The 22,447-nt window shown below is 34.1% G+C and overlaps 2 protein-coding genes across 2 annotated transcripts; both read right to left on the minus strand.

The window, feature by feature from the left end:
* Positions 1–2,353: 2,353 nt before the first annotated feature.
* On the minus strand, positions 2,354–7,305 carry LOC102614204 (F-box/LRR-repeat protein 3-like). Its single transcript, XM_015527062.3, has 8 exons — positions 6,617–7,305; positions 5,389–5,514; positions 5,162–5,266; positions 4,636–5,029; positions 4,432–4,561; positions 3,790–4,084; positions 3,452–3,704; positions 2,354–2,806 (listed from the first exon to the last, which is right to left on the minus strand). Exons 1-8 carry the CDS (start codon positions 7,253–7,255, stop codon positions 2,796–2,798), a joined length of 1,953 nt encoding a protein of 650 aa, XP_015382548.3. The 5' UTR covers positions 7,256–7,305; the 3' UTR covers positions 2,354–2,795.
* A 10,995-nt stretch (positions 7,306–18,300) lies between these two features.
* Positions 18,301–21,724, minus strand: LOC102621915 (U2 small nuclear ribonucleoprotein B'' 2). The gene is made up of 5 exons (XM_006468069.4): positions 21,527–21,724; positions 21,134–21,306; positions 19,766–19,859; positions 19,198–19,280; positions 18,301–18,774 (listed from the first exon to the last, which is right to left on the minus strand). Exons 1-5 carry the CDS (start codon positions 21,597–21,599, stop codon positions 18,502–18,504), a joined length of 696 nt encoding a protein of 231 aa, XP_006468132.2. The 5' UTR covers positions 21,600–21,724; the 3' UTR covers positions 18,301–18,501.
* Positions 21,725–22,447: the final 723 nt, after the last annotated feature.

The following is a 22,447-nucleotide window of genomic DNA, read 5'->3' on the forward strand; positions in this document are numbered from 1 at the left end:
CCACGTATCTTCGCTTTTGTGAAAAGTGCTTTTAATTGCTGGGACCCCAAACCAAAGCAATTGCAGTGGCTATCCTCTCCTGCCTAAAAAGTGCTTTTAATGTGTTTCGCGCTCGAGTTAAATGTATGGTTTGGTGGCTCTGTTTGGGCTGTATTTTCTTGACAATTTGCATTTTGCAGCCACAATAATCCTTCGAGCTCGAGAGAACTCTATGGTAATATAATTTGCATTTGGAAGGATCTCCGAAAGGGTTCGGTTATATTGGAGTTCTTTTACAGTAGAACACGAATTTTAATCACACATATAAAATAATAAATAATAAATAATGAGTTATAATAATTTTTTTATTATTTATTACTTTACGTGTATAACTGAAATTCGTACTCCACGATAAATGAATTCCAACATAGTCATAACCTCTTTGAAAATGTTGAAAAATTGTAAAGCTTTACCTTTATTTAGAACTCTATACAAATTTTACTTCAACTCTTTATTTTTCTTAGTTGTTACCTTCTACAAAAGTTGCACCCAACAACTCAAAATAATGGCACAATTAAATAACACTTAAATTTATTGGGCGCAACACTTGTGTTAATATATAACGTAAGCTAATATGACCCCCGGAATGGTAAAATCCTCCACGGATTTGGGGCCTCATGGAGCCCCACCCAAAATAGAAAAATTTTGAATAATTTTTAGGGAATAGGATGAGGAGTGGGGAAAAATTAATTCCTAAATTGTTAACGGGACGGGGTTTGGTTTTGCACTCCCCACCCCACCCAATCCTCATTATATATAAATATATTTTTAATTCTTATTTAATAATTTTTATTTTATCAACTATAATGTCAATTAATAATTTTTTTAATTTTTATGTAATATAAACAAGATATGAATAAAAGAAAACCCTACAATATTTTTTAACTCTAAAACATTGTTATATTTTATTTTCTATTTTAAGGTGCTGCTCTCTTTAAATATTTTTCACTTTTAATATCATTTTAAGATATAAATATATTTTTAATTCTTATTTAATAAATTTTATTTTATCAACTATAATGTCAATTAATATTTTTTTTTAATTTTTATGTAATATAAACAAGATATGAATAAAAGAAAATCCTACAATATTTTTTAACTCTAAAATATTGTTATATTTTATTTTATATTTTAAGGTGCTGCTCTCTTTAAATATTTTTCACTTTTAATATCATTTTAAGATATTGCTTCAAACTTTTAGTGATTTTTTAAAAATAATTTAAATACTTTATAATATGGTGACGATTTTATTTTAAATCTCTAATTTTTAATTTACTGAAATCATATATGTATACCTACTATAGAATAGATAAATGAGAAATGAGATGAGGGTGGAAAAATCATTTCCTACGTGAGGATTTCTCATCCTCACCCCCACTAAATTTATTAGGGAATGGGGTAGGGAATGGAAACAAAAATTTTTAATGGGGTAGGACTCCCCACCCCCACCCCATTGCCATCCCTTTGACCCCTAGACACTCTTAGAATAACAGTCTAAGTGTCCTGAGCATAGCTCGAAAATAAATATCAATTAAGGACAGGCCTCTACTTCCATATATTTACTTCTACTAATATTAAAAAGATATATCTTCCTCTATCCATATTTAAAGAAAGTGATTTTGTCTCAGTCTCTGCTTACCCTAGTGTTATATCCCTAATTCCTTTTTTTTTTTTTGATGACATGAGACTATTGCTCAAATTACAACTCATATTACATGAGAGTATAACTGATATGTACAATCATATATATATACTGAGATCTGTTGACATCAATGCTGATATGGCACCGCTCATATTTTTTAACCCTCTCAAATATTCGAGGGACGTGCTTTCACTCAAGCTCTGAGGCTCCAAAGAAGGACATTTAAATTAAACCTGTGTAATGCGTCTGCGGAGGCTCGAACCCCTTCCCTCACATTTGTGAGAGAGTGGCTCTAGCCACTTGGGCTAAGCCCAAGTGGTTTTATATCCCTAATTCCTGAAGAAGCTATTTTAGGAAATATTCGAATTTAGTTATATCTAGGATCTTGTCGCTATCATAATTAAACTGAATGAGTTTTCAAAAAAAGAAAAAAGAAATGTAAACCGAATGATAATTTTAAATTGCCTTAAGGAATATGGGATTCATGTCTCTTCAACGACCAGCGGTTCAGTCGAAGACAACAAAATTGAGTTGACTTTTTAATGCCAATTATTTTAGGCCTCTGCGAAATCTTTGACCAATCCTCTTTTTTTTTTTTTAATTGAATTTTTATTGCCTAGTCAATTTCTTCGAACAGTTGTACTGAACAATATGTTTTTTAATCAGGTAAAATATCAGACCAAATGTATTAAAATGGCCGAATGGGGCTTTTGGGAGTTGAAATGTGGGAATTTGACCAATTAAGAAGGGAATGGGCTCTATCACTGCCAAATGTAAGCTGAGACAAACTTCAAGCCAGCTTGATATTAAGAAGCACAAACAGACAGGCCGACTTGCCTGAGCTTGGTTCTTGTCAGAGGTTCCCACAAACGACAACAATACAGGCTCAAATTCGCCGGGGATTAAGAAGCCAGGTCTCATTTTTTGTTAAAAAAATCAAAGCAACACCATTTCAAGATAATTTGAGGCTGTCACCAGATGGTGTAAAATATAATTAAGTGAAAAACCAGTGGTTGTGACTTGTTCGTTGAAATCCTGTCAATAAATGCAGTCTAGTCCCTCACTTCCGGTGAATTCAAACCTGGATTCTCACTTGCAGCTTCCATTTTTCGAGTCAATTTTCACCTGTCAACCACATACAAAAACTCTTCAGTGACATAATTCGTCGTATTGGCCGGTCTCCCCCATAATAATAAGAATATGAAGTTCATTGTGTGTGTGTATCCTTCTCTAATTCAGATGTACTCATTTTTTTTTTCATGCGGACACGCTTTTAAGCCGCACGGTTTAAAAGAGTCATATTTTAATTATATTAAATTGCACGGCTTTATAGCGCATTAAAAAAGAACTCCATTAACCCGCATGGCTTAACAGTGTGTCATCATTAAAAAAAATGAGGACGCTTGCACTTAAGAATGATATTATATGTGTGTGTATTCTATTTTCTGTTGAATTTGTCCAAGTCAATTCCAGGCATCTTATTCTTTTTGGCATGAGAAAACATGAGTAAAAATTTGTTTGCACCAAAAAAAATCAATAACATCTACTTAGATGTATTTCAAACTTTGAGTCGCCAGGATAGCATTTTGCTGTAGTAGACATATTTAATGAGAGGCAATGAGAAAGGAAAGAAGATCTCAGGTTGAATATGACATCAGCGGAAGTTGGATGAACAGCTAAGGAAGCAAAAAATTAAGAGCTGAGGTTGAATATGACAAGCGAAATTTGTGTACAGGAATGAATACATATAAAGGGGAAAGAGAATAGCACCTGGAAAGGCTTTGTCTCTCCACAGAAACAAAAAGTTTTGGGCTTCCATGTAATGAAGAAATGATTGAGGAAGTAAAGGCCTAAAGGATGCATTAAGCTTTACTTTAATCAATCCTTGACATCTCAACAGAGCATTGACCAGCCCATTTGGAGTCAAACCCACCACATGTAAGATAGTCATGTTCTGCAAGCAATTGATACTAGCTAGTGCTATGAGGCCTACATCAGTTACCGAACAATACGATAAATTTATCTGCAGTAAAAGGAATAAACCACTGTTGTAAGTTTGGAATCATTGTCCAATGCATCAGAATAAACTGAACAGAAGAAGAGATTACCTGTTTCAGGTTTTGGGAGTATTGAGCAAGTGGAATCATTCCGTTATCATTAATATTGAAGCACTTCTTGATATCCAGCATTGCTAGTTGCCTACATCCCATGGCAATGGCTGATAGACCTATTGCCGAGATACGAGGGCATCCTCGAATTTCAAGAACTTTTAACCTCAAACATTCTGACAATGATATTAAGGAGGTATCTGTAATTCTTTCGTTATAGGCTATATTGATCATCTCAAGGGAAGGACAACCATGGGAAACTGCCACAACGCCCACATCAGTTATCCCTGAAGACCTATATGAAGAGTAGAAATAAAGTCGTTGCAAGAATGAATATTATATGGCATGTAGTAGCACCGATAACATGAAAGGTATGCACCTGGGAGCTTTGAATAAATTTAGCCTAGACAAGATCAAGCTTCTTTCGTTTGAAAACAGTCCTATGAGCTCTCCAACAGAAAACTCTCTGCTCTAATGGAACATAATCTTGTAGGTTTCTTAACCACATAATAGAATTAAACACTACAAATTATTTGCTGGCAATGTTCCCAAATCAGAGGATTAATGAAAAACTCGTTAATCAAATAATAGACATTTCCTACAGTGATATCATACTATGCACAAAGGTGAAAGGTTACAAACCTGTACAAATCAAGCTCCTTAAGCGTTGAACAAGTACTTCCAACATGTGTGAGTCCCTCATCAGTTATATTTGAGCAGATTCCTAGTTTCAAACTAGAAAGTTTGGAACATCTTGAGATGGACTTCAGGCCTGCACAGATATTTCCCGAGTCATTCACTTAACTTTTAATTCACACAAAAGAAATATCAGGATCAAGGTAAAACCTTCATCATTGACTTCATTTTCCGTAATGTCCAATTCCTCTAAATATTGACATTGCTGTCCAATCAACACAAAGGCTTCCCATGAAACCAATTTACAACACTCCATTCTGAGAGAAGTGAGTGAGGTGCACGATTTTGTGATGCTATTGATAGAGGCATATGTTATCTTGTGACAACATGTGATATCTAACTTCCTTAATTCTTTATGAGATTGAACAACAAAGGAGAGTTCCTCATCTGTTACTCCTGAGCACTTGCTTAAACTCAACTCCTTGAGAGAACCATGCCAATTTCCAATAGCTTTTATCCCAGAACGAGCGACTGGACAATCTTCAAACTTAATTGATTGCAGCATCGGGAAATTATGCAGACATTTTGACAGATCTGCACTGACCTGAAAAACCATTGAAGATGTAATGAATGAGATAATACTTCATAATTGCAAGGGAGATAATACTTCATAATTGCAAGGGAGATAATACTTCATAATTGCAAGGGAGGTTAACCTAAGAAGTATCATACTTACCCAAAAGCTGTAAGCTAATATAAGTTGCTGTAGGTAATCAGCCCCTTTTATCAGAGAAGACAAACCCACATGACTTATATTCTGACACTTTGACAAGTTTAGAGCCTGTGAAAGTTTGAAAACATTTTTAGATAAATTTTAGAAGCCATCTTAACTTGAAACAGAACTCAAGATCTTACTCAAAATTCTCAAATCCATAAAATTTGATGTATGCAAAAGAAATATACCTTTAGAGATTTGCAACTGTATTCAAGGGATGCAAGGCCATCATCATCAATACCATGGCATCCCTCAAGAACTAGATCTTCCAGATATTGTAGTTTCACGACAGGTGGGAGACATTTCTCTGTTATCTGCAATATGAAAACATAGATTCAAGTTTCCATTCCTTTTATCTGGGAAAACAAAGAAGGTTGAATCAATTATTTGCTTAGTATTTAACACGTGTAGGTTTGTAGAGCCGGCTAGGGTATGAATCATAAATAAATTAGACATAATTTAATGCGCCCTCTTTATCACTACTAGGAAATTCACTTCTACGCAATCCAAAATTTAGTTTTCTCTTCTTTTCTTTCTGGAATAAGCTATAAGAAATCAAATTTAAACAAACAACATAGTGGTCATGCATTTTCTCTGACTGTGGTTGAACAATGAAAAGGGAAGATGAGTTTACGACATGATTTTCAACAAGTGTAATCGATTTTGTAATACGATTTTACTAACATACCATAAAAAGCAAGATTTTGAGGAATAGTTTGTCAACTATCATTTTACCCCCACTATCTAAAATCACTGCAGAACCGTGCATGACCCCAATACCAAAAACAAAAGATGACAGCACAATCCACTTCTTGAGCATCCTCAGAAAAGAAACTAATGTCATTATCAGGTCACACTGAACTAAAGAACATGATTAAAGCATCAACTATTGGACAACAGCAACAAGTAGTTTACAATACAACCTTAAGAACATTCAAGCATCTATTTCACTTTAAAGTACAAAAATTAAACAAATGGCATGAGAATGCAAATCGAGTTAAAAGACCAACCATTACAACATCAACACTTAAAGCAAAACATGTCCTAGCAATCAATTAAATGGACTATCAACTCTTCCCTGCATAAGCGGAGAAAATGCGGGGATAAAGGAAATATAACTAACAAGATTTTGGGTATATTTGGGATTTACTTTTTATCTACCATTGTTATGAAATAAAACCATTGGCTGTAAAGCATAAGGGAACAGGTAATTAGCCAAAAAAAGAGCTGTACAGTAGTGCTATAATTATATAGTTGAATTCGATTGTTTGTATCCAACTGATATGACATTTAATGTGTTGCTCCATTAACAAGGGTTAATATAATGAACTAACACTTTACGTGTGACAATTAATGATTGGTGATACGTCACCTTCGCATTCAAATTATTGATAATAAAAGCTGAATTTGACTTACGGGTAAGTAAGAGAGATCCAAAGTTCTAATCTCCTGACATTTCAAAGCAACCAACTCCACCCCAAGATCAGTTACGCGAATGCACCACTTCAAGCAAAGCAGCTTCAGCTTTCTACAGCAAGCAGCAATGCGTCCAATTCCCAAATCAGTAATCAACTTACACCTGGCCAACCACAACCTCTCCAAATTCTTAGCCTCAGCAATCGCCGCAGCTGCGGCGTCACCCATCTCTGTCCCATTAGACAAGTCAATCTCGGTCAAAAATCGGCAATTCACAGCCAAACTCGACAGTCCCACTTTTGTAAACAACCTTGATCTCGAAAGATTTATGCTACGCAAAGTTAGCTTCCAGGGTGATGATGATACAATGCTCAATGCGTCATCATTTGCACGGGGGCAAAGAGAGAGATCGAGTTGTGTAATAAAAGGATATCGAGCTGAGGTTCTTGAGAGAGTTTCTGCGCATAAAGGCTTGAGGATTTTGCGATGGCGAGACTCAATAGAGTAAAAATTTCTGCAAGTGAGGGAGAATGATTTTCTCGCAAATGGGTCGTTGTTAAGATGATCAAGAATGTTGAAAATGATTTCTTCTGAGAGAAAATCAAAAGGGTTGCTGTTTTTCTTTCTCTTTGCTTCCATACCTTTTCTTTTTTTTTGTACGAATGATTTTGATATAACTGTTAACAGAAAACGCAATGCCGGGTGGTTGGTTGATTGACTGCTTGATACACTGAAGAAGATCTTTTTATCAAATTACCATAACAGGCTTTAGCTAAATTGATATCTACGCGGATTTATTCTAATTTTTTGTATGGTCAATGACCAAATAGCCCTCATACTACTTATTTATTTATCTATTATGCTAAAATTATATTCCTATAATTGTTATGCTAAGTAACTCTTTATAATGATTATACAGTTGCTTAGAGAAGAGATTTTGATGGGGGTCTAGCTATGGTGCAACTATGGTATCATACCACAGCTGCACCTAGCTATTGGATTCAGCTATAGTACATGTGTGCAGCTGAATCTAATAGCTAGGTGCAGCTGTGGTATGGTACCACAATTGCACCATAATTGTATCCTTTTGATGGTATGCTATCTATTTTAATAAAAGTATGCGTAGTGGCATCTCAAAACAATCTTTATAATCACTGTTCCCCGAAAAAAATAAAGCGAAAAATTATAAAATTCATATTTGTTTTTTAAAATAGACCATTTGTATTAACCGATTTACAATACGCCTAGTGAATGCCAAAATACAGTGTAAATTTTAGGGGAAAATAATATGAGATTTCATCTTTTCTCACATATTGTAACAAAATCTAATTCTAAGCTTTCTAACAAAACGAAACAAAGTCTGATGTTCAAAGTACATTTTTAGTGCTTTATAAAGTATGTTGCACCTGGCTAATAATTTCACCTAACCGTACTTGACTTAATTACTCATTATTATTATTGTTGTTATTGTTGGTGTAATCATTTTATGGGACTCCCCTATGTTGCAACAGTTGCAACGTACCACACTTTTTATCTTCATTCTAGACAGCCGTTGGATGTAAACTAAACAAATCTAACACTTCAAATTATGTAGGTGATAAAGGCAGTATCAACCAGTAACCGTTGAAGCCAGTTCCACAAAAAATCATCCAATTAGATGCAGATATCTTATGAAAATAGAAATTAGGGTTTAACGGCTCGTGGTTGAGAATGAATGTACAAACACCTAAATCGATTTCCTTACATATGTTGCAATTTGTTGGGGAAGAAGATCTTCACGATTCGTGTATGTTGCATCCTGGGGTGGGGCTGTAAGGCATATGAATTAAATGGCGAATTTATTTGTGCAGTGGGTGTAATTGATTTCATTTGATAATTGCATCGTTGATAGCAAAATCGTAAGAACACAATTGCAAAGCACTGGGGGAAAGGATTTGGATGATTAACATATTTTGTGTGTTATCTTACATTTGAGTTGAAAAGAGCTTATATATATTTCATGCATGCTACTTGTTTGATGAAATTCCTCAGAGAAGAAAAAACTAAAAAAAGAAAAAAAAAGAAAAATACAGTTTCAGATGCCATTCTTGCTAAAGAGAGTTCAACAAAGGAGATTGTAGTAACTCGTCAGTTCTTTAGCCTTTAAACAAACTAGTTACTGCCCAGGATATCTAAGATCAGATCAATACAAGTTGCACTAAGTAAAGATCAAATAGAAACTGTCACAACTTAGCTAATAAAAACTGGACTTCCAAAAATCAGAAAGAACCAAGAATCTAATGTAAAAGCAAACCAAGAAACAGAAAATTTACGTGGTTCAACAGAGTACAAGGTACTCTGTTTACATCCACGGGAGAAGTGTTTTGTTGAGCTTTTATTGGTTCACAAATGGAGATTTTGTACAGAGTCTTTACAAGATTCTATTCGAGAACAAGAAGCATTATTTCTCTCTCTAGAACTCTCTCTACAGGACTCACTTACCACTATATTCCACTGACCTCATTCACAGCCTTTATAACCTGTATCAGAGGCTTGAAACAATTTCTAGATCGTTCAGTTTGTTGACACGTGGGTAACAAACTTAACGAACTCATTTCAGGCTCCCGCATGTGCTTCCTCACGTGATCTCTTAAGTGACTTATCTAAAACGCGCCACAGTCATGTCGTTTTGGATGCACTTGTATTCTGCTTATAGCAGATGATCTGCACGTGAGTTTCTTAACCAAATTAGAAGCCTTAAACGTTGTCGTACTTCTCAATTCGACTTGATTCACTTGTCAGCTTCACAGAGATATATTTCAAGTATTAAACATGAAAAAAAAGCAATAAATAGCAAATTAATTAATGACAACTTCTACAAAAAAAAATCTAATTGATCCAATGCACGCGAGAAATTGACTCTATTATAAGGCAAGTTATGAGGCAAATCGATGCCTGTAATTCCTAAACTTACACGACCGCCCAGTATCTTTTTCGATTAGTTGCCACCGTCATATATCGGCCGTTAGTTTTACTTACGTCGTTTATGATTTTATCGGAAGACACCAAAACTAATCGCGATTTCTTGGGATGAAAAACACTTCAATCATTGGATTTTTGGGGGGTGGAAAAGATTTCGATGATCTCAATTGTAGGGGTGTGCAAAATCTTTGGATGGACGCCTCTCAAACTAGAGTCAGTATTTCTTCAAAAAAAAAAAACTAGAGTCAATAAATTTTATACAGTACTTGTCTACAACAGGCTATAGACCTTCACTCCTTTTTATTTTCAACCGTTAGATTCATTTAGTTTACATTCAATGGTTGTCTACAATGGAGACAAAAAATGTGGTACGTTGCAACTGTTGCAACATAGGTGGACCCCATTTTATGATGTCGTGATTTTACTGTAATTAAATATAAATTATGTAAATAAAATATAAAACTTGTAATTTATTATAAAATAAAAAATAAATTCAAAAAATAGAATATAAGTAGAAGATAAAATAAGTAAATTAATATAAAATTGATAAATTGATGTATTAATAGAAAACAAAACAAAAAACTTTACTAAACTTGAATAAGGCTTCCAGCTAGATTCAATAGTTGGGCTTATTTAATTAAACTTATTTCCTACAACCGTGCTCTCTCATAGTCATACTTATTTGACTTATTAAACTTCCAGCAATTGAGCTTTCTTACCACCGTACTCTCCTGTAACTATGCTCTCCTGTAAATATGTTTTCCTACAGTCATGCTTATTTGACTTATCCAAGCTTCTAATGGTTGAACTCTCCTATTATTGTGCTCTCTTGTAGTCATGCTTATTTAACTTATTCAAACTTCCAGCTATTGAGCTCTCCTGTTATTATGCTCTTTTGCACTCGTGCTTATTTGACTTATTCAAGTTTCTAGCTACTGGGCTCTCTTACTATCATGCTCTTTTGCAATTGTGCTCTCTTGCAGTTGTGCTTGTTTGACTTATTCAATCTTCTAGTTATTGAGTTCTCTTGCTATCATGCTCTCTTGCAATCATGCTTAATTTGACTTATTCAAGCCTCCAACTATTGAGCTCTCATGCTACCATGCTCTCTTACTCTCTTGTAGTCATACTTGTTTAACTTATTCAATCTTCTAGCTACTAAGCTCTCTTGTAATTATACTCTCCTGTAGACTGCAGTCATACTTATTTGATTTATTCACTTCTTCAGTTGCAGAGCTCTCCTATTACTGTACTTTCTTATAGTTATGCTCTTTTGCTCTCTCACAGTTATGCTTATTTGACTTATTCACTCTGCTAGTTGCAGAGCTCTCATATTATCGTACTTTCTTATAGTTGTGCTCTTTTGCTCTCTTGCAGTTATGTTTATTTGACTTATTCAAACTTCTAGCTATTGAGTTCTCCTACTATCGTGCTCTCCTGCAATCATATTTATTTTGACTTATTCAAGCTTTCAACTACTAAACTCTCCTACAATCATGCTTATTTGACTAGAATCATATTTTCATTTTTTGACCTTCCACATTTCTTATTATAACAACCACCCTTAACTGTTTGAAGTCTGATTTACGAAAGTTAAAAATAGGTAAAATTATTATTATTATTATTGACACACACACACACACACACACACACACACACACACATAAAGTCATTCTCTAGTGAGAACATCTTCACCTCGTTAAAATAAGGATGTCATCACTAGAGAATTGTTATACATATATACATACATACATACATACATACATACATACATACATACATACACGCTATTAAATCATGTGGTTCAATAGCGTTTCCACATTGACTTTACTAGACTACATAGTTCAATAACTTGTCCGCATGAAAAAAAAAAATTAGGCCGCTCACATGAGAGAAAGACTATATATCACTATATTCTAGCCATCATTTCGACTTCTCTTACATACAAATTCCTCTCTTTCAACTCTCTGAGTTTAGTGATTAGTATTAAAAATTGTTTAATTATCAAGCGATAATAATGTTATTTTGTGCTTATGTTATAATTTATATTTGTGTTTATTAGGGAATATTAATTATGTTTTAAATATATCTAATTTTGTGTATTTGTGTGTGTTTATTAGGTAAAATATTAATTTCACATAATTTGAGGTTCTAAACAGATAAACGGATATCAAATTTAGATTCCAGAGTTCCGAAAACCTTAAGAGGAGTCAAGATCGGCTTAAAATTGGGCTTTGTGTAAAAATAGTTGATTTTTCCTGTTGACCGAACACTGATTAGATGATAAAATGAGCTTACAATAGATATGAGTGCATGGGATAGTTGTCAATTTTGACTAAATCTCAACCATTCATGATTCAAATGGCCATGATTGTGCCACGTGGCAATGGTTGGTGAAGCAAGTTGTAGGATCCAAATCTTTGTATTCGGGTCGACCCGATCCACCCATTAACCCGTCAAATCTCAACTGTTCTTTGGCCAAATCAGACGAGTCAAATGATATCACGTGTGATGTTGACTTTTGAAGTTTGACCAGCCTTTAGATCTTGATATAATGGTTGTGAGGAGCATATGCATGAAGTTTATGATGGACCGCAAAATATTGGATTATAAATTTATTTTTCTATAAATAAAGCCTCATTTTTATATTTTTAATCATCTCTCTACATCTTTTTTCTTCTCAATTTCTCTCAATCTCCCTGTAATCTTGTTTTTCAGGTGTGTTTTTAATATTTTGTATAAATAAATTTATTTTTATTTTCAATTTTAGTTGTTTTTATTACTTTTAATTATAAGTAATTTAATTTTAATATTTATTTTTATTTCAATTATGCTTAACTAAATAATAATATTTAGGGTATGGTGAAACTCTTAGGAAATAAATATAATTTAATCAAATTCTATTTTTAATTTTATAAATTAAATTGTTTTCTATTTAATTTTACACATATTTTATATTTTAAAAATTTGATTTATGGTAGACAAATAAGGGAGTTTGGCACAGTAAATTCTTAATATCTTAATATAATGTATGGTAAAATGGTATTTTGACTTATTGTAGACAAATTAAATTTTAGCATAATAAATACTTAATCCATCATAAAATTAAAGGAAAAATAATAATAATTTATATAATTAATATTTTGGGCAATAAATCTAAAAAAATGACAAAAAGAATTTATTTAGTTTTATTTACTACTAAGAGTGGATCCACAACCCTATCTAATTTAATTTCATAGTTTTATTTTAATTAAGTTTTTATATTCAAGGTTTATTTTTATTTTTAGATAAAATAAAATAAACAAATTAAATATTTTCTCTGAGGATCGACCTCGGACTCATCGAGTTATAATATAACAAGACACTCTTATACTTGGGAGTTAAAAATTACTTTTAAGTTGTGTCATTTAGATAACTTGTATGCATTTCTCTCTTGTGACTATTTAGTACTTCTTTTCCTTACTTGAAATATTTAACTGTTACACAGGCAATGTCTTCGGACTCTAACAACTACTATGAGCTAACCATTTGTGAATAACTTGTTGAAGACGACGATTACTAGACTATCATAAATAATCAGACACCTTTTGTTGCAAATTTTACTTATACTATATTTCATCCCATATATTTTTCTTCCATCTCTGGTTGAAGCATTGATGAAATCGATAATCACATGGGTGAAATGTCACTTGATCTCTCCATGTCTTTTATGGGGTAGGCAACTCAATTTCTCTTGAAAAAAAGCTAAAGATAACAACGACCTAGCCATCCTCCTTCAAGAACTATCACTATGCATCTAGATTTCTTTATGCATGGTGTTATACTTCTTTTGCATTCTTTTTCTTAGGTACATAATTAGTCATTTTCAACCTGCTCTCACCTAACTTAGCCATTATGATAAGTATGCACGTTCTTTGGAAACAAAGAAACTTTCCTAATCCCACAGTCTAACAATTCTCATGGTTTTATCAACTTATAAACATTCTTAACCACAAAAAGTGCCCTCTTATTGAGAGTTGGTACTATGTATGCTCTTAGCCTAAACTTCCTTATTTAATTATTTGAAAGAGATCACTTAGTAGGTCATAGAAAGATTCATGGTTTTTTGTTACTGAGAATTGGGAATTTGGGGGTTGTCATGACATATATCCTGAATGTAGAGTCCAAACTCATTTTGCACCCCAGGTTGTTTTTTGAGGTGATTGTACAATATACCATTTTGTGACTTTCACTTACTTTACTTTCTTCTTTTTTTTTTTCTTTTTCAATGACATGGGGCGGCCAACCTGAAACATTAAGTAGGCAATGAAAGGGATCTATTATTAGGCATCCTTTATAACCTAAAAATTCAAAACCTAGGATTATCTCTTGCAATCGGGCTTCTTATCAATATTTGGTTTTACTTCTCCTACAAGTAAAGTTCATGAAAGCCACAAAATGGAATATTGTATAATCATCCCAAAAAGCTACTTGGGTTTCTGAAATAAGTTTGACTCGACATTCATAATATATGTTATGACAACACCCAAGTTCCCAATCCTCAGTAGCAAACAACCATGATTATTTCCATGACCCTCCAAGTGATCTCTTTTGGATGATTAAAAGAGAAAGTTTACACCAAGAACATACATAATACCAGCTCTTAACGGGATATCCCTTGTTGAGGTTAGAAATGCTCATAAGTTGATAAAACCACTGGAATTGTTGGAATATGTAACCAAAATATTTTTTTCTTGTTTTCAAAGAATCGTACGTGCCTATCATAATGGACTGAGTTAGCGAGGCGGGAGCACATCCAAGTTCTTCTACACCAAACGACTTCTAGAGTATTTTTGTCATTCTACATAAGAAACAAGGGTAGTTTAAGGGACGTGAGAAAGGGTATTTTGGGAAATGAATTGTGATGACGCGTTAGTTACTCATATAAAATAAATAAAAGGCGACAAAAGTAGTAACGATGTCATCTGGGGGCGTGATAACCTGAGGAAGGACAGATTCCAGTGCACATGCTGGTACGGCTAATTTAATTATAATAAATAATTAATTAATGCATTTGGATTAGACTAATGTCACACTTAATTAAGTACCTACGTTTTTCTCTCTTACGCTCTTCTACGGCATGAGAAACTAACGCAACAATTACAGTTTCACAGCTGCTACTGGTGTTGGCGCGTGATCACACTCGCTCAGCTTAAGTATGTTTTGTGTTTTCTGCTTCTGCAATTGTTACAGGGCACCTTCTTTGAAGACGCAACATATATATATATATATATATAGATCTGTCAAACTCCAAGGGGATCCTCTCTCTCTAGTTTAATTACGTTGGAATCGTTTAAGCTGGAATATACTTTTATAACTATACAATTAAAATTATAATATATTTATTATTATTTATTATTTTATATGTGTAGTTGTCATTTGTACTTTATTTTAAAGCAGCTTCAAGATAAGCATTGCAATATGTATATTTCAAAACATTGATGATTATTAATAGCTATACATTTATAGTGAAGAAGTGTTTGACCCAATGTATTAATTTTTTCTTAATTAAGCTTGATTTAATATTAGAAGTACATTAATTTTTCTCGATTAATCGAATACTTTGTATGTAAATATTAAATATTTAATATGATTCATAAATTTATTTTCTTCCTTTGAGTCTTAATAAGAATACTAGTTCTTATTATCGGTAAACCAATTCGTTGTATAAAGATGATAAGATTTCATTGGAGCCAATTCTAATAGATTTATTGGAGGGTTCCATTAGTATGAGTCTAGTAGAAATTGAACCTTCGAATTCGCCAATTATAAATTGGGCGCTTTAAATATTCAGCCGTGCGTACCTTAGTAGGAATCCTTGTAAACGATAAATAACCAAATTTTAATTGAAATGAAATCTTCAAGATAAATCAATGCAATTCCGGTGAAATTAATGAAAGGACATCAATTCAAGTTCTAGCTTTCGAAATTGAGAGAGATCAATAATTTTTATTATTTTTTACATTCATGGACCTAATTTAATTCAGCGGGATCTTTCATTTACATTTTCCTCTAATCAAGCATCATGACTCCACCTTGCGGTGTGTACAAGGCCCAAGAACAAATTCACCACCTTATGGCTAACCGGGAATTACTAGCGATTCCAGCTTCGTGCAAGCGAGTTGCAGCTTTCAATCCGAATTAAGAACGAATTCTTGGAGTTAGCTCACCCTTGCGAGATCTCGACCCTTTGGCCTGGCCATTGTAACACGTGTGTTGCCCAAGGCATAAGGGGCACGATGACTTGACATCATCATCACCTTTCTTCGGCTTATATCACTGATAGCCTGCTCAGGGTTCCAAATTTGAAGGTGGCAGCTAAGCACGAGGGTTGCAATTGTTGCGAACCTTAATCCAACACCTTATGGCAGAGTTGACGATAGACATGCACCACCTATTCCCGCGTTCCTTAAGGCACTCCTGTCCTTCAAGGGGATTCCCCGGCATGTCAAGCCCCAGGTAGGTTCTTCACTTTGCATTGAATTAAACTAGATGCTCCACCGCTTATGCAGGCCCCTGTCAATTGCTTTTGAGTTTCATTCGTGCAAATATACTCCCCAAGGAGGATATTTAATGCGTTAGCCACATCAGTGTATAGGTTGATAACCACAACGTCGAGTATCCATCGTTTAAGGCTACGACTATTAGTGCTTTCGTTTCACTCCCCTACCTTTCGTTTCTTAGTGCTTTCTTCGTGGGTGTTCTTTCCGATCTCTAAGCATTTCACTGCTCTACTGAAAATTTCCTCCGCTCCCACCTTTCTCTAACTTTATAGTTTTAGGGATGGCAATGGGGCTGGTTCAGGGCGGGGCACCATCTCGAATAATAAGTAATCCCCATACTCACCCCGTACCAAAAAATTTCTATTGGGGATAATTCGGGATTATCACCGATAATCCTTGAATGGAGCAAAGATTAAAAAGGATGCTGGATCCCTAGTTTGGTTAGTTCTTAGTAAAATTAGGTTCTTTTTGGATAACTATTTATTAGAGAACTTAGGCCATTAGCATGCAAGAGCACCCAAACTGAGTTTGGATAATTTATTTATTAGGGACTGATTTTGAAGCTGGGACATTTAAACAGTTCAAATGATGTTCCTTCTGTTTAATCTGATATTTTCAAGTGTTTGAAACTTATTCGGAATTTATGATCAATCTGCAGTCTATAAATCCCCAAAGTTTGTGCAGAATATGCATGATATTTAACAATCTGCAGAACTCTCCCCCCATCGACAAAATATATATTGCCCAAAATATATATTAAATGTTTCTCTTGTCAAATACTCTTAACTTAAAAACTCTTGTAGTATAAAAATGATGGTCTTTTCCTTGAGGAATCGAATTATTGAAAGATTCTTTTTTCTTATAGAAATTATTGAAAGATGTTAAAACTAACACTGCCGGAATAATCTATGATAAGAAATTAAAAAATATTTAAAAACATGATAATTTAATGAATTTAAAAATATTTCGGATTTAGGTTCTAAGACTTAAAAAAAAATTCCCGAATCCAAACCCCAAATTTCTTTGGGTCTTGGCCCTATCTCCAAAATGGCCCGGTTTTATTTTTGAGATATTTTGGGGCTCTGACCGGACCTGAATTCATCGAGGGCCTATGAGTTCGAGGGTGGTGGAGAATATTGCCATGTCTAGGCAGTTTCCACTGCTTGTCGAGTGTCGAGGGCCAAGCCTTGGAATTTGACAGCAGACTTAAAAAGCCACCTACTTATGCTTTGTGCCTAATCAGTCCAGATAATGCTTACGTCCTCTGTATTACCTCGGCTGTTGGCACATAGTTAGCCGATGCTTATTTCCTAAATACCATCATTACTTCTTCTTCGAGAAAAGAAGTTCATGACTCATGGGCCTCCTACTTCAATTCGGAGTTACCCCGTCGGGCTATCGCCCATAGCAAAAAATTTCCCACTGACGGGCTTTGTCTTATTCCCAGTGAGGTTGATCATCCTCTAGGCCTAGCTATAGACCACCACCTTGGTAAAAAAATATCAGTATTATTGAATAATTAAGTGTCAGTGTGATAACATTTGTTATACTGATTATTGTTGCTTGACTGTTCGTTCCTTCCGTTTCATAGGTTTTATGTTTTAAGAAGGAATTTATTGAGTTCCCAGCGAAGTAATAGAAGAGTTTATAAAGATGGAGGAACAAGTCCAAGACTAAGAGAGCAATTCTGAACACAGTTATAAGGATATTAACAATAATAAAAACATTGGAAGATCACCCAAATTATTTCGCCTTACTTTAAATGGACCAATATAAGTACTTACGAAACTTTTTTATTGCTTGCCTTGAGAGATTTAGATAGGACCATCTAAGTAAAGATTATTTAATAAAACCATATCACATGTTTAAAAAATTCTTCATCATTATCACTACCATAAATGGTTGGTAATATCTTAGATTGAAAAGAAGAGGTCTAAAGTTATACTCTTTAGTAAGATTAAACAAACATGAATCTTGTGATATCCTTTAGCATATTTTGAAATTTGCCGTTTTTAAAATTCTGCAATCGAACTGCAGTCATGAAAGCTCCAAGCATCTCACAACAATATAAAGATTAGAAACGTGTTTAATAGAAGAAAACAGCAAAATTGTCCCACAAAACAACGTTGACTGCAAAAATGTACCCAATCGTTTACCGAACTATGGAACAAAGATGGCGTATAGTCGGCTGAAATTCAAATATTCGGTTTCACCAGAAAAATATGAGACAACCATAGAACTGGATCTGTATTTCACCAAATTAGCTCGAAGCTCTACATGACTACAGTATTTTGTGAGTACTCTTCGACTATTACATATTCTCGGCGCATCCAAGGCAATCAGATAAAGCAAGAAATTAAGAATACAGCAGAAAAGGGTTGATCATTTCTTGGCGAAAGTGATAGCCATCGGATTCTGTGGGGTGATTTTGAAACCCTGAAGGGCCTGCATGGCCATGGATGACTGCACATCATCTTCAAATTCTACAAAGGCAATGCCTGGCTTTGCTTCAATCATTCGAACTTCCTTAAATCCTGGATATTGCTGGAAGAGCATTTCAAGCATTGAGCTGGTGGTTTCGTGGGGCAAATTCTGTATGAACAGTATATTATTTGGAGCAGCAGCTTCTTGTGTATTTGCATTTCGAAAAGAGGCCTGCACATAATACACAAAATCTACCGTAAACAAAACATGTCAAGTAATATTCTGAAATACAAAACCTACCCTAAATAAAACATGTCAAGCAATATTCTGAAACACATGGACATTTGCTTTTCGCAAACAGAGGTATTGAAGGCATGGCTGACGGATTTAATACAAGATACTGCAAGTGAGTTCTTATTAACCACTAATTCCCATCCAAAATCCAAGACTTCAACAGGTCATTGTATACCCATAGAGAAGATCTATAACCATCTTTTAAGGAAATCTTTATCATAAATCAATCTTTTAGAGAATTCATTCATACTGAGGTGAATTGCTCAAAAGCAACCCCCATGGTTACAGAATTATGAGCCCATATTATATTAAGCTCATTCCCATGTAGCATTAAACTGAGTTGGCAAAGAGTAAACTTACAGCTGTGCCACTATTGCTTTGAGCACCTGTTCCATTAGCCATAGAAGATTGCTGTGCTTCTTCAGCACGCCTCTTTCGTTCAGCTGCAGATGCAAGTTTAAATCAACAAAATTGCAAATAACAAACTATCAGTCAAATGAGGAGAAAAATAACAATTATTTTTCAATCGCTGGTTAGTAGGCAAAACAAAGAGTGTTTGTTGATTAAGAAAATTTAATCAAAACTGTGTTATCACTTCTGGCCAGTTGAAGGCTTTTCCATTTGTCTTCAAATAGAAATCAAAATGATGATACAAAGGTTTCCCCATACAACAGAATTATGAAATTGCCTAGTAAGAAAATAATGTCCCATGAAACTAGCCCACGGATGTCTCTCGCAGTGCACGTTCTAAATTACGATAATTGTTAACCAGGGCTACAGCATATAGCAAGTAATTTTACTTAATACCATAATGTCATGTCATTCCATCGATAACAAACTACCTTGAAACTTCACAAAAATACGAAAATGTTAAGTGAATCACTGAAGAATACTAGCGATGAATCCAAATGAAAGATAGCCCACAAACCTTTCTCTTCTTGCTTTTTCTTCTTTTCTCTTGGAACGAAGCTTCCATCTTCTTTAGCAATGCAATCTGACTTTGACTTAGCATATTGTATACGCTGCACCACATCAATCACGTATCAGGTCATATTCAAATATCAATTCCGACCAACTTACATATAAAGGACATCCTGAAACATATAATTGGTACTGCCACTGTGTGCATCGTGCTCTCAATTCCATCGTACTGATGCTAAATTTAGATCAGATTCTTTACATGGAGAAAATACCATAAATCTCAATTACAAGGTAGGGGTTATGTGGAGCAAAGACATAAAATATTGACAAAACATAGAAAACCACTACAGATGCACGATTATGAAAGTATTATCAGTTAAAAGTATCATATTTATAAATCCTAAAACAAAGGCCTCATAAATAGTTCATCATGAAGTATTTGAAGCTGATGTCAAAAAGGGATTCTTTTCGTCAAGCTGTTGTAAGATAGGAACAAGGCATCAGCAATGTCAACAAAATAAATGCTTACAGGAACTAGACTAGAAAGGTTGTTATCATCAATGTTAACAAACAGATGCTTTTGAGGAAAGGTTAAGTGAAAGACATCAAGTGTTTCCAACAATATCAAGTTCCCGAACTTCTCAGGAAAGTCACCAATCATAAATCCATTAACAATTTCATGGTACCAAAGTCGGTATGTTTATGGTTGCCAGGCTGACAGTTAGAAGATTTGTGTTGTTAACACTCTTAAGAGTAATGCTAAGTACAGGCTCTTTATCTTTTGGACGCCAAAATCATTTTCTGTACTCTGCTATTACCATAAATCAAAAGTAGTTGCACCACTGTTAAGCAATATATCAAAAGCCAACACTTGTTCACTCCTATTTAAGTAAGACCATTCTCCTAAGGTACATGATAATTCTCAGTTGTGAACCACGCTAATATACACAAGTATTTAGCATACCCAACAAAGATCAAACAAGTTCACCAAGATTTTCCTAACATACTAGTAATAAAGATTCAGCATGTATGCTATTTTGCATCATTAAGCATCAAAATTTAATAAGAAAACCAATCAAATTAAAGAGGATGGAGTACAAACTTAGAATTAAATGTCTAAATGATTCCACTAACAACAATGAGATCCAATAAGAAGTAAAATAACTATCACTGCCAGTTCCATTTTGCAATCTTAATAACTAATGAAACATCTGAAACTCAAATTCACAGAATAAAGCTTAAGTGGACAGGCAAGTCAGGATGAGCTTCAAAATGTTAAAGAACTTAATGCATGCGTCCGCAAACCATATATGAGAGCACAGCAGATTATGCAATATATATATAATTGAGATTAATAGAGATTACCAAAACCCACCATAGGCTTATCATAAAATGGAAAATTCTGCATTTGCCGCACTGCATTACTGGCAGCTGTCACTTCGCTAAACACAACCCATGCTTGTCCTCGAAGCTTGGGCGTCTTCAAGGCCACAACATCGAAAATCCTCCCATATTGTGAGAATAAACAATAAAGGGACCTCTTTAATTCTGTAACCAAAAATAAAACATAAAAAAAAAATCGGCACATATCACACTAATCTCATTGCAAGTTTAACACTGAAATTACAGCCTACCCAAATACATATTCACAAAATTTTAACATAAAAATAGTAAATTTTCTACTAATAGTAAATCTTCTTACAAAATTAAAACAATGCTTATACCAAAACCCTAATAAGATAATAATAATAATTAGGGCTACAGTTACCTTCTTTCTTGATCTTTTCATTGAGATTTTTAATGTAAATCGTTTGATTAGGAGGTATATCTCCAGTAATCATGGTGACTATCAATTGAAGCTCTTCAGCTCAATCAGAAACCCGAAAAACCCTGAGACCAAAATCTTGAGAAGGGGAGAAATTTTTATTTTTTTATTTTTAAATCTCTGCTTCGGACCGAGACTGAGCCCTAGCCTATTTTTTCGCTTGTTCATTAATTGGGCTTTCACTATTTTATCTGTCAGGCCCAGCTGAAGTAACGACATTTGTGTTCCTGTATTTTAACAAATTTGCTTAAAAATATTTTTTAAGCATTTATTTTATTCGGGTGGCTAGCGTACCCTGCCGCCAAATTATGTTAAAAATATTTAGCCCGGTTGGCCCAATAACCTTAACACGTGAATCATGAAATTGATGAACGATGATAATTGCTAAAGTTTGCACTAAGAAAGATGATTATATAACACTCAAAAGTGAGGTTGATGTCAAGTTGTCTACTACTAGTGGCATGTTTTAATTGTGCAACTTCGACCTTAATCATACATAGCTCCATATGTTTTTTAAAATGCTTTAGGGATCTCATTGTTATCATGAGTCTATCTAGCTTTAGTAAGTGCTAGAGGTTATGATCTTAATTCAAAACCTTTTAACACTTACTAGAGAGCTACAATATTATTTTTCAAAATTAAAGAAAAATGGTCCCCTCCCCACATCAATGAATCTTAGTTATTCTTGCTTTTGATGCCGAATTTACATATGTTTCTAGAAAGAATTTTATGGCATTTTTTTAGGGTAAATTTTATAACTCTTGTGAAAGTGGTTATTTAACTTTAAAAATTTATTAGAATCTATCTCAATTCCGATATATGTATTACAAATTAGTTCAACTAGTATTAAAGTTAGGAGAGTCT

This window comes from Citrus sinensis, chromosome 7, assembly GCF_022201045.2.
Source record: "Citrus sinensis cultivar Valencia sweet orange chromosome 7, DVS_A1.0, whole genome shotgun sequence".
Taxonomy (NCBI): domain Eukaryota; kingdom Viridiplantae; phylum Streptophyta; class Magnoliopsida; order Sapindales; family Rutaceae; genus Citrus; species Citrus sinensis.